The 15,319-nt window shown below is 38.1% G+C and overlaps 1 protein-coding gene across 2 annotated transcripts in view; it reads right to left on the reverse strand.

Moving 5' to 3' along the window:
- The window catches only part of ATL2 (atlastin GTPase 2), an 83,200-nt gene that overhangs the window by 23,133 nt on the left and 44,748 nt on the right, over positions 1-15,319 (reverse strand). For both annotated transcript variants that reach the window (XM_053587715.1, XM_053587717.1), the window contains exons 3-4: positions 2,629-2,763; positions 2,273-2,377 (exon numbers count right to left, since the gene is read on the reverse strand). In XM_053587715.1, the coding sequence (XP_053443690.1) occupies positions 2,273-2,377; positions 2,629-2,763 (240 nt within the window). The remainder of the gene's footprint in view (positions 1-2,272; positions 2,378-2,628; positions 2,764-15,319) is intronic.

Below are 15,319 nucleotides of genomic sequence, written 5' to 3' on the forward strand. Positions count from 1 at the left end.
CATTGTATCTCATTTGGATCTCATTACTGACTGCACACAGCCACCACGTGTGAGACGGGCAAGCCAAGAAAGTGGCTGAGTCATAGCTTTCCCCTTTGAAACTAATATTTGCTTCCAAACTCTTTGCTGCCTTAACCTATTGCTGGTCTGCAGGGAGCAAATATTCTACTTGCTCCCTAAGTCTAAAGACTGGTGCCCAAACATGTGCTTAATAAATGCCTTTTTGTTACAGACACACAAAAAAGAAAGTGCCTGTGTTGCTTTCAGTGACTGTCCAAAACCAGGTCCACTGCTATCAAAAATCTGAATGAAAACAGAAGATCACAAGGCACAAGTTTTAAAACTCAGAATTCCCTTGTTATAATTTATGACAAACCCTAGAGCCAGCTAACCTGAGGGACTATAGGATATAAACAAAAAGAGGTGGTTTCTGCTTGCCTCAAGGAAATCACTACTGTGCCATCTGATAAGGGAAGAGGGTAGAACAAGATTTTAAAAGACTTTGAGGGTTTCTTACAGCATCACTTTAGTGAGTAGTATCAGAGACCCCCAGCCCTAAAATAAATAGAAGTCAGGCTTTGAAAAGTGTTTTTTAGCTCACGTTAATATCCAACCTTCTTTCCACTCTCATAACTAGATACTTCAAATTAAGGAAAGAGGGAAATGGAGCTTAGAGAAACTGGTCTTATGTTCCAGACATTAGTGGAAAGTGTAACAACCATAGCACACTATGACAGTATCACCTACAATCTACCACCAATAAGAAAAACTTCTTATCTTAGGAGGAAGGCATATCCCCCCATTTTCTAAAAATACTTGCAAATATACTTTTTTTAAAGAATATAAAAGTGTAAGTTTATTTTATATTACAGAAAGGGAAGAGAGTGGGTGGGGGGAAGAGATGAGAAAAGAGCAGAGAACAGGGATTAAAAGAAGGGAAGATGGAGGAGAGGGAGAGAATGGCACAGCATCCCAAAGAAAGAAAGGAACAACGCCAGCCGCAAACACACTTGTCAAGACACCATCACCAGCTGGGGCTAACCAGCAAAGCTCAATAATTCATTTTTCAGCCAGAGATGTACCAACCGCGAATGATCTCAAAAAAAGAAAAGAGAAAAATGAATACAAAGTGATAATAGTATAATGTAGTTCGGTCAACCTAAATTATACAGAAAAGCTTGGTCTAGCTTAAAGAAACCAGAACTTGATAGAACACCAAACACAATTATAGTATAAATGAAATGTAGAAGGGATTTTACTCCTTTCTAAATGAAGCAGGTGCTAAAAGCATCACTTAGGTTTCCTAAATTAAGTATTAATTAATTCTTATGTTTATATGTCCTTTTTCAAATAACAGAATACTAGTTGCCATAGATATTGAATAGAAAATTATACTTCTGAATTTAATTTCTTCAGTTTGTTTGGTTTAGCTGAAAAACAAAAATATAATCTATACCTTACTGTGTCTGGCAGTTACCTGCCTGATTCCAATTACAGATAACATGCAGTATCTTTTCCTTTGGGGGGAAAAAAAAGCATAGGCTGGGTGTGGTAGATCATGCCTATAATCCCAGCACTTTGGGAGGCCAACATGGGAGGACTGCTTGAGGCCAGGAATTCATGACCAGCCTGAGCAACATAGTGAGAAGCCGTCTCTATAAAAATTATAAAAATTAACTGGGTGTGACAGTGTGCATCTGTAGCTCCAGCAATCTGGGAGGCTGAGGCAAGAGGATCACTTGAGCCCAGAAATTTGAAGTTGCAGTGAGGTATGATGACACCACTGCACTCTAGCCCAGTTAAGAGAGCAAGACCCTATCCCAAAATAAAAAATAAATTAAAAGCATACACCCTACGTTGAAAAACAAAAAGGACTGGCTATTGGTTTACTGCTCCCTTTGTAACTATCTAAAGTATGAAATTTCAAATTGTCAGCCACAACCAGAACACACCAAACATGTAAACGTAAATGACCAATAAGAAATGTAAACATTCTCTTTAATTTTAATCCTTTTTTCCTGTTCAATCAAAAGACCTTTTGTCAGGGCACAGTGGCATATGCCTATAGTCCCAGCTATTCAGGAGAACGATACAGGAGGATTTCCTGAGGCCAGAAGTTCAAAGCTATAGTGTGCTATAATCAGACCAAGCGAAAAGGCATGTACTCCAACCAGGGCAACAAAGCAACACCGTGTCTCAAATAAAAAAGCCATTTTTAGGAAGGCCCAAAGGATTGTGTGGACTCATTATATCACTTGATCACATGTCTCACCTGGACGGAGCTAGTCATAGTGCTCAAAGCAAACACCGTTGCACAGTCTTTAATAGTTGACTGGCTATCAAAGGCACCTTGGGTATCCATAAGCAGCACAGCAACCTAGAAATTTAAGAGTTTAAATGCTTAGTAAAATATTTACCAAAAATGACAATAAAAATCAAATATGAAATAGAGGAATTTGAAAATCAATAATTAAATCAAGAAAAGTACTCATATTGTATACTTTTTGACATAATAATCCATGTGTTAAATAAAGTTACCAGACATAGTTCTATGTTGTTTTCATTTTTAATAGCCCAAGAAAGGATATGGGAGAAAAAAATACCAAAAGAGTATAAAGAGAACTTTACTTTCGTTCCATTTGGTCTGTCAATCACAAACACTTCATTCCAAACTTGTATGCCTGTTGTTTCCCTTTCACAACCACCACGCCACGTAAAGCCAGTCAACGGTTCATTGTTTCCACCAATCCAACTTTGAGAATCCTGTTAAAAGTCAAGGATAAATGTAAAATAAAACATGAAAAATTAAACTAATTTAAGAAATCACCTATTTCTTATTTTCCATATGAGAAACCTAAATCCAGACAAATAAAATACACAATATAATATACACTTGTATGTACCTGTACTTACAAAAGCAGTCCCAAATCCCATGTGGGTTTTTTCCTTTGGGGGAGGGAGGGGATTCTCTGTCTTACAGAGAAGTGATCTCCTCTAAACCTAAGACTTCTCAAATCGGCTCACACTTCTACTCTTTAGGCTTCTAGATAAATAAAGTCACACTCACTTATCCCCTCTTTAGAAAGATTTCCTAAAACGTTAAAAAAAAAAATCATACAAAAATAGGTACCAGCTATTTTAACATCTTCTTGTACAGATAAGCAAAACTAAATTCCAGACTGAATGACTGTCAGAACATCAACACTCTCTGGGAATAGCTTATACTTATTTTCTTTACAAAATAATCAACTTTAAAAATAGGCAGGGCAGCTCACCCATAGCACAGTGGTTAGGACGCCGGCCACATACACTGGGGTTGGCGGGTTCAAACCCGCTCCCCCGCCCCCCCCCCCAAAAAATAGGCAGGGCACAGTGGCTCACACCTGTAATCCTAGAACTCTAGGTGGCCAAGGTGTGTGGACTGTGTGAGCTCATGAGTTTGAGACCAGCCTAAGAGCAAGACCCCATCTCTAAAAAAAAAACAGTCAGGCATTACGGTGGGTGCCTATAGTCCCAGCTACTTGGGAGGCTGAGGCAAGAGAATAGCTTAAGCCCAAGAGTTTGAGGCTGCTGTGAGCTCTGACGCCACAGCACTCTACCAAGGCTGACAAAGTGAGACTCTGTCTCAAAAAAAAAAAAAGAAAAAGAAAATCGGCAGGGCACGGTGGCTCACACCTGTAATCCTAGAACTCTGGGAGGCCAACGTGTGTGGACTGCGTGAGTTTATGAGTTTGAGACCAGCCTAACCGCAAGACCCCATCTCTAAAAATGGCTCAGTGAGTAGAGCACTGGCCCCATATACCGAGGGTGGTGGGTTCAAACCCAGCCCCAGCCAAACTGCAACAAAAAAATAGATGGGCCTTGTGGAGGGAGCCTGTAGTCCCAGCTACTTGGAAGGCTGAGGCGGGAGAATCACCTAAGCCCAAGAGCTGAAAGTTGCATGAGCTGTGATGCCATAGCACTCTACCGAGGGTGACAAAGTGAGACTCTGTCTCTAATAAAAAAAAAAAAAAAAAAAAGTCAGGCATTGTGGTGGGTGCCCGTAGTCCCAGCTACTTGGGAGGATCATTTGAGCCCAAGAGTTTTACATTGCTGTGAGCTCTGATGCCATGGCACTGTACTAAGGGTGACAAAGTGAAACTCTGTCTCAAGAAAAAAATAAAAATAACCCCAAGATTTATTTGTAACCTAATTCAAACAACCCAACTATTTCTTTAAAAAGCCTTTTTTGAAACCAACAGGGAAATCTGAACTCAGGGTATTTCATTTAGATGGTATTAAACTGGGATAAAGAAGAATGTTTGATGTAGTAACGATATTGTGGTTGTATTGAGCAAAAATTACTAAAGTACTCAAGTATTTGTAGTGAGGGCAGATACCTGGCATTTGCTTTAAAATATTCCAGTAAAAAATAGAGAGAGAGAGAAAAACAGATAAAATAAGACCAGAAAATGTTTTTAGGCATATTGGGGTTCATTATATTATTCTCTTTATTTTAGGGTATGTTTAAATTTTTCATGTTTTAACTAGAAATACAGGACTGAATTATAACTAAATATTATGAAATAAAACAAAAGCTAAAATATCCTATCAGGTAAATGAGCACACTAAATCTGGGACATAATAAATGAATACCTTTGACCAGATGTTAAGATCCCTGTACTTTAGTATATATAGAGCCCACATCTCCTTTACTTAACGTACCCCATATAAAAATTCTTTAGTTTCAGAGATACTTATAATTAGCTTGGCTATCTAGTCCAAAATATATTCAAAGAGGAATCAAAGTTGAATGAAGTGGTTTACGAAAAGCAGATGTGGCAAGAAAACAGCATTGTCCAGACCAGGACCTAACAGAGCCCCAAACTTCAAATCACATATAATTATCTTTATTCCACAAAACTCATCCCCAGGAGGCTGCTAATCCTATCAATTACAAAACGTTTTCTTGAGTTTTTAGTACCTTCAAATTAAGGAATCCTCTGTGCTGGTTATAGGCTGCTCCTCACACAACTCCGTTCACAGGATATACAAAGGACTTGTGTCAGCACCCTTCACAGGGATTAGGTGGTTAATGACAATCTTCTACATGAGCACATCTAGTAGTCCTGCCCTGGACTACATTTTGGAATCTCCAAATCGATTTTCCCGTACCTCCTTGCTCTAGCCTTAACCCACCCTTCCCACAGTCACAAGAAATATAATCATGCCACTGTCCTCCCACTATATAGAACCACCCAGAGATTCATCCATCTTTAATTTACTTTTCCTGTATCTGTTCCTGATATTCCCCATAGATCCCAACATATACGTTCCTATTTCTACTATTGCAAAAAAGTCACCATTCCCCAAATACATGTGTTGCTAAGTTTATCTATGCTTTTGGTCCACCTGTTCCGTGCCCAGACTCAGCCAGCAGTAAAGAAATCGACTTTTCTGGAGCCTTAAAGCATACTATTGATACTGCCTGTGGTTATCTTAACATGGTTTTGCATTGCAGTTCTTGTGTGAGTCTCCTAAGACCAAGGGTTGTAAGTTCAATCATCCTTGCTTACCGAACTGCTACTATCAAAGTACCGCACACTGTTACAGTTTCTCACACAGCATCTCATTCCCTCACAATGTTTAGGTCCAACCTACACAAATAAAAAAATCTATTCCATTAGAGAACTCTTCATCTATTTTACATTTTACTTATTTTTCTATCTCCTCTAAAAGAATGCAAGTTCCATAAAAGCAGCAGTTTTGTGTCCTTCTCATAAGTATTCCCACCACACAGTATTCCCTACCAACTTACAGTAGGCACGCTAAATATTTTTTAAATAAATGAATAAAAAAAAATTATTTATAAGCTTCAAATGTGCTCTCTTTTGAGCACGAGTAACAGATAAAGAGTAAACTAGGATCTTTTTTATTTTTCGTAGAAACAATACAATTACATGAGGAAGACAGTAAAAATAAATTTTTTACAGCCTAGATGACAGAAATCATAAACTAACATGTTTATTAACCCCCTCTTCAAAAGACACTTTAGGCTCGGCGCCTGTGGCACAAGTGGCTAAGGCACCAGCCACATATACCTGAGCTGGCAGGTTTTAATCCAGCCCAGGCCCGCCAAACAACAATGATGGCTGTACCTCCTGCCCCCCGCCCCAAAATAGCCAGGCATTGTGGCAGGCGCCTGTGGTCCCAGCTACTTGGGAAGTGGAGGCAGGAGACTCGCTCAAGCCTAGAAAGAATTGGTGCTTCATAAAAAAATTGACTTATTAACTATGCATCACCTCTTCTTAGTTCATCCTGTAATGGAAATGGTTAAGAAATACTAGATTCATTAGTAAATTAAAGAGTGGGAGGAGGTAAATTAGAGAACAGAGCTAATCAGATTTTTTAAAACTTGAAGTCTATAACTTCTCTAACATACAAACTGAACACTGAGAGCTTCGTAAAATGAAGTATTCATTCATTCAATAAATATTTACTGAACATTCTACTATGTGCCAACCACTGTTCCAAGTTTACAGCAATGAGCAATAAACAGTTCTGCTCCAAAGGGCATTCTAGTAGATACTAGAGGCAGCTTAGCTGTTATTAGCTTATTTGCTGTCGTAAGTTACTAAAGCAAACTAAAGAATTCAAAACTTCTAATCTAGTACCATTTATTCTAAAGAAACAAGCCTCAAAAATTCAAAAGTAATCTTATTCTTCCAGGATAATAGGAAAAGAGATCTCATAAATCTGTTGCAAAAGGCACTCTGAAATCACCTGAACTTTAAGTGTAATCAAATAGAGAATAAATATAGACCTATGTAATATAATTATTAGTAATAAAGAAACCCTACTACTCTAAATAGTAAGAAACAAATTCCTATTTCACAGGTTGGGCATGGTGGCTCAAGAGTGTAATCCTAGCACTTTGGGAGACCGAGTTGGAAGAACTGCTTGAGACCAGGAGTTTGAGATTAGCCTGGGCAACATACCAAGATGCTATATCTCTTTAAAAACATTTTTTTTTTTAATTAACTGAAAGTGATGGTGCATGCCCATAGTCCCAGCTACTTGGGAGGCTGAGACAGGAGAATCCTTGATCCCAGAATTCAGGATTATCGTGAGTTATGATGGAACCACTGCATTCTAGCCTTGGCAACAGAACAAGATCCTCTCTTTAAAAAAAAAAAAAACAACAACAACAAAAACAAATTCAAGTTTCACCTAAGGAAACAACAAAGTGGAACAACAGCAAATTAAATTTTAGATAAAAAGCTGGAGGTCCAGCCAGGCCTACGTGTATCAGAGCACACTAGCTCCTTGTGTATAGGCAAGCTGACTCCTTTAACAATGAATATGCTAAAAGAATAAGGTCCATTCAGAAACCATAACTCATCACAGCTAGCAAGGAAAGAGACAAAGAATGAAACTAAGATCCAAGGCAAGAAACACCCTAGGTGCCAGTTCCCCCAAAAAAACCACCACAAATAAGTATCTTCATCTGTATAAAACAGTACCTTTTCAGAGACAAGTCATGAACAATCATCACCCAAACTGGTGGACAGAATAAGCAGTACACGTTAGTATTTTCATTTGAATACGTGAGAACACTCTCCAAGTCCTGTAACAAATTATGAAACATTTAACTCTAAAATAATTAAAAATTATCTAATTTTTTTTCTTGTTAAATCATAGCTGTGTACATTAGTGCAATCGCCTGTACCCATTCTAAGATGCACCATAGACGTGGCCCCACCCATTACCCTCCCTCCACCAAACCCCCCCCCCCTTTCCCCTTCCTTGGCCCTTTCCCCATAGTCTTGTGCTATAGTTGGGTTATAGTCTTCATGTGAAAGCTCTAATTTAGCTTCATAGTAGGGCTGAGTACATTGGATACTTTTTCTTCCATTCCTGAGATACTTTGCTAAGAAGAATATGTTCCAGCTCCATCCATGTAAACATGAAAGAGGTCAAGTCTCCATCTTTCTTTAAGGCTGCATAGTATTCCATGGTATCTACCCCACCCCTAGTCCATGTCCAGCTCTTTACCTTCTGATGCTAGACAAATCAGTAACACTGACAGCTCAGAAAAAAAGCCAATTCTAACAACTCGGGTACATGCTGAAGAAGAATTTCTTTTTTTAGAAAGGGTTCTGCTTAAAAACATATCTAACTTTGAAGACACTATGCTAAGTGAAATAAACCAGACACAAGAGAACAAATATATGATTTCACTCACGTGAGATGCTTAGTCAAACTCACAGACAGAAAGTAGAATGATGGTAACCAGGGACTAGGGCGAAAGGAAAATTACTGCATTATTCAATGGGTAAAGAGCTTCAGTTTGGGAAGATTAACAAGTTCCACAGATGGATGGTGATGATGATTGCACAAAAATGTGAATGCACTTAATGCCACACACTAAAGAATGGTTAAAGTTGTAACTATTATGTGTATTTCATGATAAAAAAACAAAGTCTACTTGAAGGATACCAGATACCGCTAGTAATTAAATTGAGGTCTGAATCAAGATTTGTCTTTATAGTCTTCCACTGGACTATAGCTCTCACATGTAAAAAGCTTGTAAGTCATCATACCCATCCTTACAAAAAGCCTAACAAACTTAAATTCAATGACTTTCCTTTCACAGATCAGTTTGGTCACTTGTCAGTGCAGAGCAGTGGTTCTCAACCTTCCTAATGCCGTGACCCTTTAATACAGTTCCTGTGGGTCGCGACCCACAGGTTGAGAACCACTGATCTAGAGAGACAAATGAACACGAAGAATAACAAGCTGAGGCTGGCTTACCAAGGACAGAAGCTGCTGCAGCACAGGAAGAAGACACGAATGAACTGTGGAAGCTGAGCACAGACTAGCTTGAGAATTAAAAGCACCTGCATGCTCAGTCTTAGCAGACCCCTCACTTTTCTGAGTTTAATATGAAGGAACTCCACAGGTTCTCAAGATAAAAACAGAGGGAAAGTACCCTCACATCTGTCAGGGGGAGGCGGAAAGTAACCACTTTTTAACTGACCCAGGGGAAAGCAATCACTCTGAATTACATCCACCCAGGGCAGTCCCCATAGCAACACCAAATCTTCCTTGGAAAATTACCTTACTAGAGCTGACCTTGTCATAGGACCCTGGGGAAAAGCAATCAGCTAACTCCACCCACCTCTACCCTTCCTATCTAGTGTATAGTTAAATTACTTTTTAATACAAGTCACAGCCCAGGGGCTCAGGCACACTCAAAAACTAAGATTTAACTGTAAGATGGTATATAGTGCTTCCCCCCACCACATATCAGCACCACCTCACCAGGACTCCAATATGACAGTAGATTACAACTGACAAAGCTGGAACACATGGATTCTATTTAAGTCAGAGTTCTTGGGAAAACCCACAGTCAATGGGAGAAGAGGTGAAAGAAACCAGAGTCTCGATTCTGGCTGTAATCCCAGCTACTTGGGAGGTTGAGGCAAGAGAATTGCTTAAGCCCAAGAGTTTGAGGTTGCTGTGAGCTGTGATGCCATAGCACTCTAGCGAAGGCAAAACAGTAAGACTCTGTTTCAGAAAAAAAAAGAAATATCATCAAAGAAATGCAATTAAAACCACAATGAAACACCATATTCATTTAACACAGTGATTTTCAACCGTTGTGCTGAGGTATGCTGGTGTGCCATGAGAGGATCTTAGATGTGCCTCGAAAATTTTAAAGATAATTAAATTATTTTCAAAACAAGTTCAAAGCACAGTAAGTATATTCTTTTTTTACTTTTTTTTTTTAAATAAACATAATTTAAGTGTGCCACAGAAGTTAAAACTGTAGGTAGGTTCAAGTGTGCCGTGACATCAAAAAGGTTGTAAAACACTGATTTAGCAGCATAACTACAAAAAAATTAAAAAAAAAAAAAGAAACCAGAGTCTCTGGGACCTGAGTTACACAAAACATTAAACACAGTCCATCACCCAAAATAACATAAAACCTCACACTAAAAGCCTAAATCTTCAGTTCTATTACCTGACCTGTCTTGTCTGGCTTTCACAAAAACAAAGAAAAAATTCCAAGCCATTCCAAAAAACAAAAAGGACAAGGCAAGCAACGAAACCAGACTCATATGGGACATATATTTTGGAACTTTATAACAAGTAGCTTAAAATAACTGATTAGTACGTTAAGGGCTCTAACAGAAAAAGTAGACATCACGTAAAAACAAGTAACATAAGCAAAGAGATGGAAATTCTAAGAAAGAGTCAAAAGAAAATGCTAGAAATTAAAAACACTGTAATAGAAATAAAGAATGTGTCTGATATACTTGTCCACAGATTAAGGAAAAAATTAGTGAGCTTGAATACATTCCAATCAAAATTTCCTGAATTGAAATATATTAAGAAAAAAGGATAATAATAATAGAGTACTCCAGAACTGTGAGACAATTACAAAAGGTAAAACCTATGTGTAAATGGAAATACTAGAAGAAGGGAGACAAAAATGAACAGATGAAACATCTTAAGTTAATGGCTGAGATTTTCCAAAATTAATGACAGATACCAAACACATATATCCAGATAGGTCAGAGAACACCAAGCAGGATAATTACCAAAAAACCTACACTAGGTGTATATATAACAGTTAAGTTACAAAATAACAGACTAAGAGAAAATCTTAAAAAGAAGCCAGAGACAAAAAAATACTTTTTTTATGTAGAGACAGTCTCACTTTACCACCCTTGGTAGAGTGCCATGACGTCTCACAGCAACCTCCAACTCCTGGGCTTACGCGATTCTCTTGCCTCAACCTCCCGAGCAGCTGGGACTACAGGCGCCGGCCACAACACCTGGCTATTTTTTTGTTGCAGTTTGGCCGGGGCTGGGTTTGAACCCACTACCCTCGGTATATGGGGCCAGCACCCTACTCACAGAGCCACAGGTGCCGCCCAACAAAAAAATACTTTACTCATCAAGAAACAAGGATAGGAATTACACTGGACTATTCATCAAAAACCATGCAAACAAGAATAGTGTGTGATGAAATATTTAAAGGGCTGATAAAAAACATCATCAACCTAGAATTATATTATCTAGTGAAGTTATCCTATAAAAGTAAAGGAGAAATAAAGACTTTCTTAGACAAAAACTGAGGGAGGTTGTCACCAATATAACCACGTTCAAAAAAATATTATTAATAAAAGAAGTCATTCAGCAAAAAAGAAAATGAAATGTCTTCAGAGGTAGAAGACAAAGTTCTTGAGATAACTCAGACAGTAAAAGAGGCAGAAAAGAAGAGAGAGAAAGCAGAACGTTCACTGTCAGAATTATGGGACTTTATGAAGCGTTCCAACATACGAGTTATAGGAATTCCAGAAGGGGAAGAAGAATGCCCCAGAGGAATGGAAGCCATACTAGAGAATATTATAAAAGAAAATTTCCCAAACATCACCAAAGAGTCTGACACACTGCTTTCAGAGGGATATCGGACCCCAGGTCGCCTCAACTCTAACCGAGCTTCTCCAAGACACATTGTGATGAACCTGTCCAAAGTCAAGGCAAAAGAAAAGATTCTGCAAGCTGCCAGGAGTAAGCGCCAGTTGACCTACAGGGGCAAATCCATCAGAGTTACCGCAGACTTCTCTAATGAAACTTTCCAAGCAAGAAGACAATGGTCATCTACCTTTAACCTACTTAAACAGAACAATTTTCAGCCCAGAATTCTGTACCCTGCTAAGCTAAGCTTCAAAATTGATGGAGAAATCAAATCATTTACGGATATACAAACATTGAGGAAATTCGCCACAACAAGACCAGCTCTACAGGAAATACTTCAACCTGTTCTGCACACTGACCACCATAATGGATCAGCAGCAAAGTAAGAACTCAGAAATCAAAAGACAAAACCTAACCTCCACACTGATGCAAAAGATAAAACTAAGCAGTGGACTCTCACCAAATAAGACGAATAGAATACTACCACACTTATCAATTATCTCCATAAATGTTAATGGCTTGAATTCCCCACTGAAGAGACATAGATTGGCTGACTGGATTAAAAAACACAAGCCATCCATTTGCTGTCTGCAAGAAACACACCTGGCCTCAAAAGACAAATTAAAGCTCCGAGTCAAGGGTTGGAAGACAATTTTTCAGGCAAACGGAATTCAGAAGAAAAGAGGAGTTGCAATCTTATTTTCAGATACATGTGGATTTAAAGCAACTAAAGTCAAAAAAGACAAAGATGGTCACTTTATATTGGTCAAGGGAAAACTACAACAAGAAGACATTTCAATTCTAAATATTTATGCACCCAATTTAAATGCTCCCAGATTCTTGAAGCAGACCTTACTCAGTCTGAGCAATATGATATCTGATAATACCATCATAACAGGGGACTTTAACACTCCTCTTACAGAGCTGGACAGATCCTCTAAACAGAAATTAAACAAAGATGTAAGAGATTTAAATGAGACCCTAGAACAACTATGCTTGATAGATGCATATAGAACACTCCACCCCAAAGATAAAGAATATACATTCTTCTCATCACCCCATGGAACATTCTCCAAAATTGATCATATCCTGGGACACAAAACAAATATCAACAGAATCAAAAGAATTGAAATTTTACCTTGTATCTTTTCAGACCATAAGGCACTAAAGGTAGAACTCAACTCTAACAAAAATGCTCAAGCCCACCCAAAGGCATGGAAATTAAACAATCTTCTGTTGAATAACAGATGGGTGAAGGAAGAAATAAAACAGGAAATCATTAACTTCCTTGAGCATAACAACAGTGAAGACACAAGCTACCAAAACCTGTGGGATACTGCAAAAGCAGTTTTGAGAGGAAAATTCATCGCTTTAGATGCCTACATTCGAAAAACAGAAAGAGAGCACATCAACAATCTCACAAGAGATCTTATGGAATTGGAAAAAGAAGAACAATCTAAGCCTAAACTCAGTAGAAGAAAAGAAATATCCAAAATCAAATCAGAGATCAATGAAATTGAAAACAAAAGAATCATTCAGAAAATTAATGAAACAAGGAGTTGGTTTTTTGAAAAAATAAATAAAATAGATAAACCATTAGCCAGACTAACTAGAAATAGAAAAGTAAAATCTCTAATAACCTCAATCGGAAACGATAAAGGGGAAATAACAACTGATCCCACAGAGATACAAGAGATCATCTCTGAATACTACCAGAAACTCTATGCCCAGAAATTTGACAATGTGAAGGAAATGGATCAATATTTGGAATCACACCCTCTCCCTAGACTTAGCCAGGAAGAAATAGACCTCCTGAACAGACCAATTTCAAGCACTGAGATCAAAGAAACAATAAAAAAGCTTCCAACTAAAAAATGCCCTGGTCCAGATGGCTTCACTCCAGAATTCTATCAAACCTTCAAGGAAGAGCTTATTCCTGTACTGCAGAAATTATTCCAAAAAACTGAGGAAGAAGGAATCTTCCCCAACACATTCTATGAAGCAAACATCACCCTGATCCCAAAACCAGGAAAAGACCCAAACAAAAAGGAGAATTTCAGACCAATCTCACTCATGAACATAGACGCAAAAATTCTCAACAAAATCCTAGCCAATAGATTACAGCTTATCATCAAAAAAGTCATTCATCATGATCAAGTAGGCTTCATCCCAGGGATGCAAGGCTGGTTTAACATACGCAAGTCTATAAACGTTATCCACCATATTAACAGAGGCAAAAATAAAGATCACATGATCCTCTCAATAGATGCAGAAAAAGCATTTGATAAAATCCAGCATCCTTTTCTAATTAGAACACTGAAGAGTATAGGCATAGGTGGCACATTTCTAAAACTGATTGAAGCTATCTATGACAAACCCACAGCCAATATTTTACTGAATGGAGTAAAACTGAAAGCTTTTCCTCTTAGAACTGGAACCAGACAAGGTTGTCCTCTGTCACCTTTACTATTCAACGTAGTGCTGGAAGTTCTAGCCAATACAATTAGGCAAGACAAGGAAATCAAGGGAATCCAAATGGGAGCAGAGGAGGTCAAACTCTCCCTCTTTGCTGACGACATCATCTTATACTTAGAGAACCCCAAAGACTCAACCACAAGACTCCTAGAAGTCATCAAAAAATACAGTAATGTTTCAGGATATAAAATCAATGTCCACAAGTCAGTAGCCTTTGTATACACCAATAACAGTCAAGATGAGAAGCTAATTAAGGACACAACTCCCTTCACCATAGTTTCAAAGAAAATGAAATACCTAGGAATATACCTAACGAAGGAGGTGAAGGACCTCTATAAAGAAAACTATGAAATCCTCAGAAAGGAAATAGCAGAGGATATTAACAAATGGAAGAACATACCATGCTCATGGATGGGAAGAATCAACATTGTTAAAATGTCTATACTTCCCAAAGCTATCTACCTATTCAATGCCATTCCTATCAAAGTACCTACATCGTACTTTCAAGATTTGGAAAAAATGATTCTGCGTTTTGTATGGAACCGGAAAAAACCCCGTATAGCTAAGGCAGTTCTTAGTAACAAAAATAAAGCTGGGGGCATCAGCATACCAGATTTTAGTCTGTACTACAAAGCCATAGTGCTCAAGACAGCATGGTACTGGCACAAAAACAGAGACATAGACACGTGGAATCGAATTGAACACCAAGAAATGAAACTAACATCTTACAACCACCTAATCTTTGATAAACCAAACAAGAACTTACCTTGGGGGAAAGACTCCCTATTCAATAAATGGTGTTGGGAGAACTGGATGTCTACATGTAAAAGACTGAAACTGGACCCACACCTTTCCCCACTCACAAAAATTGATTCAAGATGGATAAAGGACTTAAATTTAAGGCATGAAACAATAAAAATCCTCAAAGAAAGCATAGGAAAAACACTGGAAGATATTGGCCTGGGGGAAGACTTCATGAAGAAGACTGCCATGGCAATTGCAACAACATCAAAAATAAACAAATGGGACTTCATTAAACTGAAAAGCTTCTGTACAGCTAAGGACACAATAACCAAAGCAAAGAGACAACCTACACAATGGGAAAGGATATTTGCATATTTTCAATCAGACAAAAGCTTGATAACCAGGATCTATAGAGAACTCAAATTAATCCACATGAAAAAAGCCAACAATCCCTTATATCAATGGGCAAGAGACATGAATAGAACTTTCTCTAAAGACGACAGACGAATGGCTAACAAACATATGAAAAAATGTTCATCATCTCTATATATTAGAGAAATGCAAATCAAAACAACCCTGAGATATCATCTAACCCCAGTGAGAATGGCCCACATCACAAAATCTCAAAACT

The sequence above is a fragment of the Nycticebus coucang genome, chromosome 4 (assembly GCF_027406575.1).
Source record: "Nycticebus coucang isolate mNycCou1 chromosome 4, mNycCou1.pri, whole genome shotgun sequence".
NCBI lineage: Eukaryota > Metazoa > Chordata > Mammalia > Primates > Lorisidae > Nycticebus > Nycticebus coucang.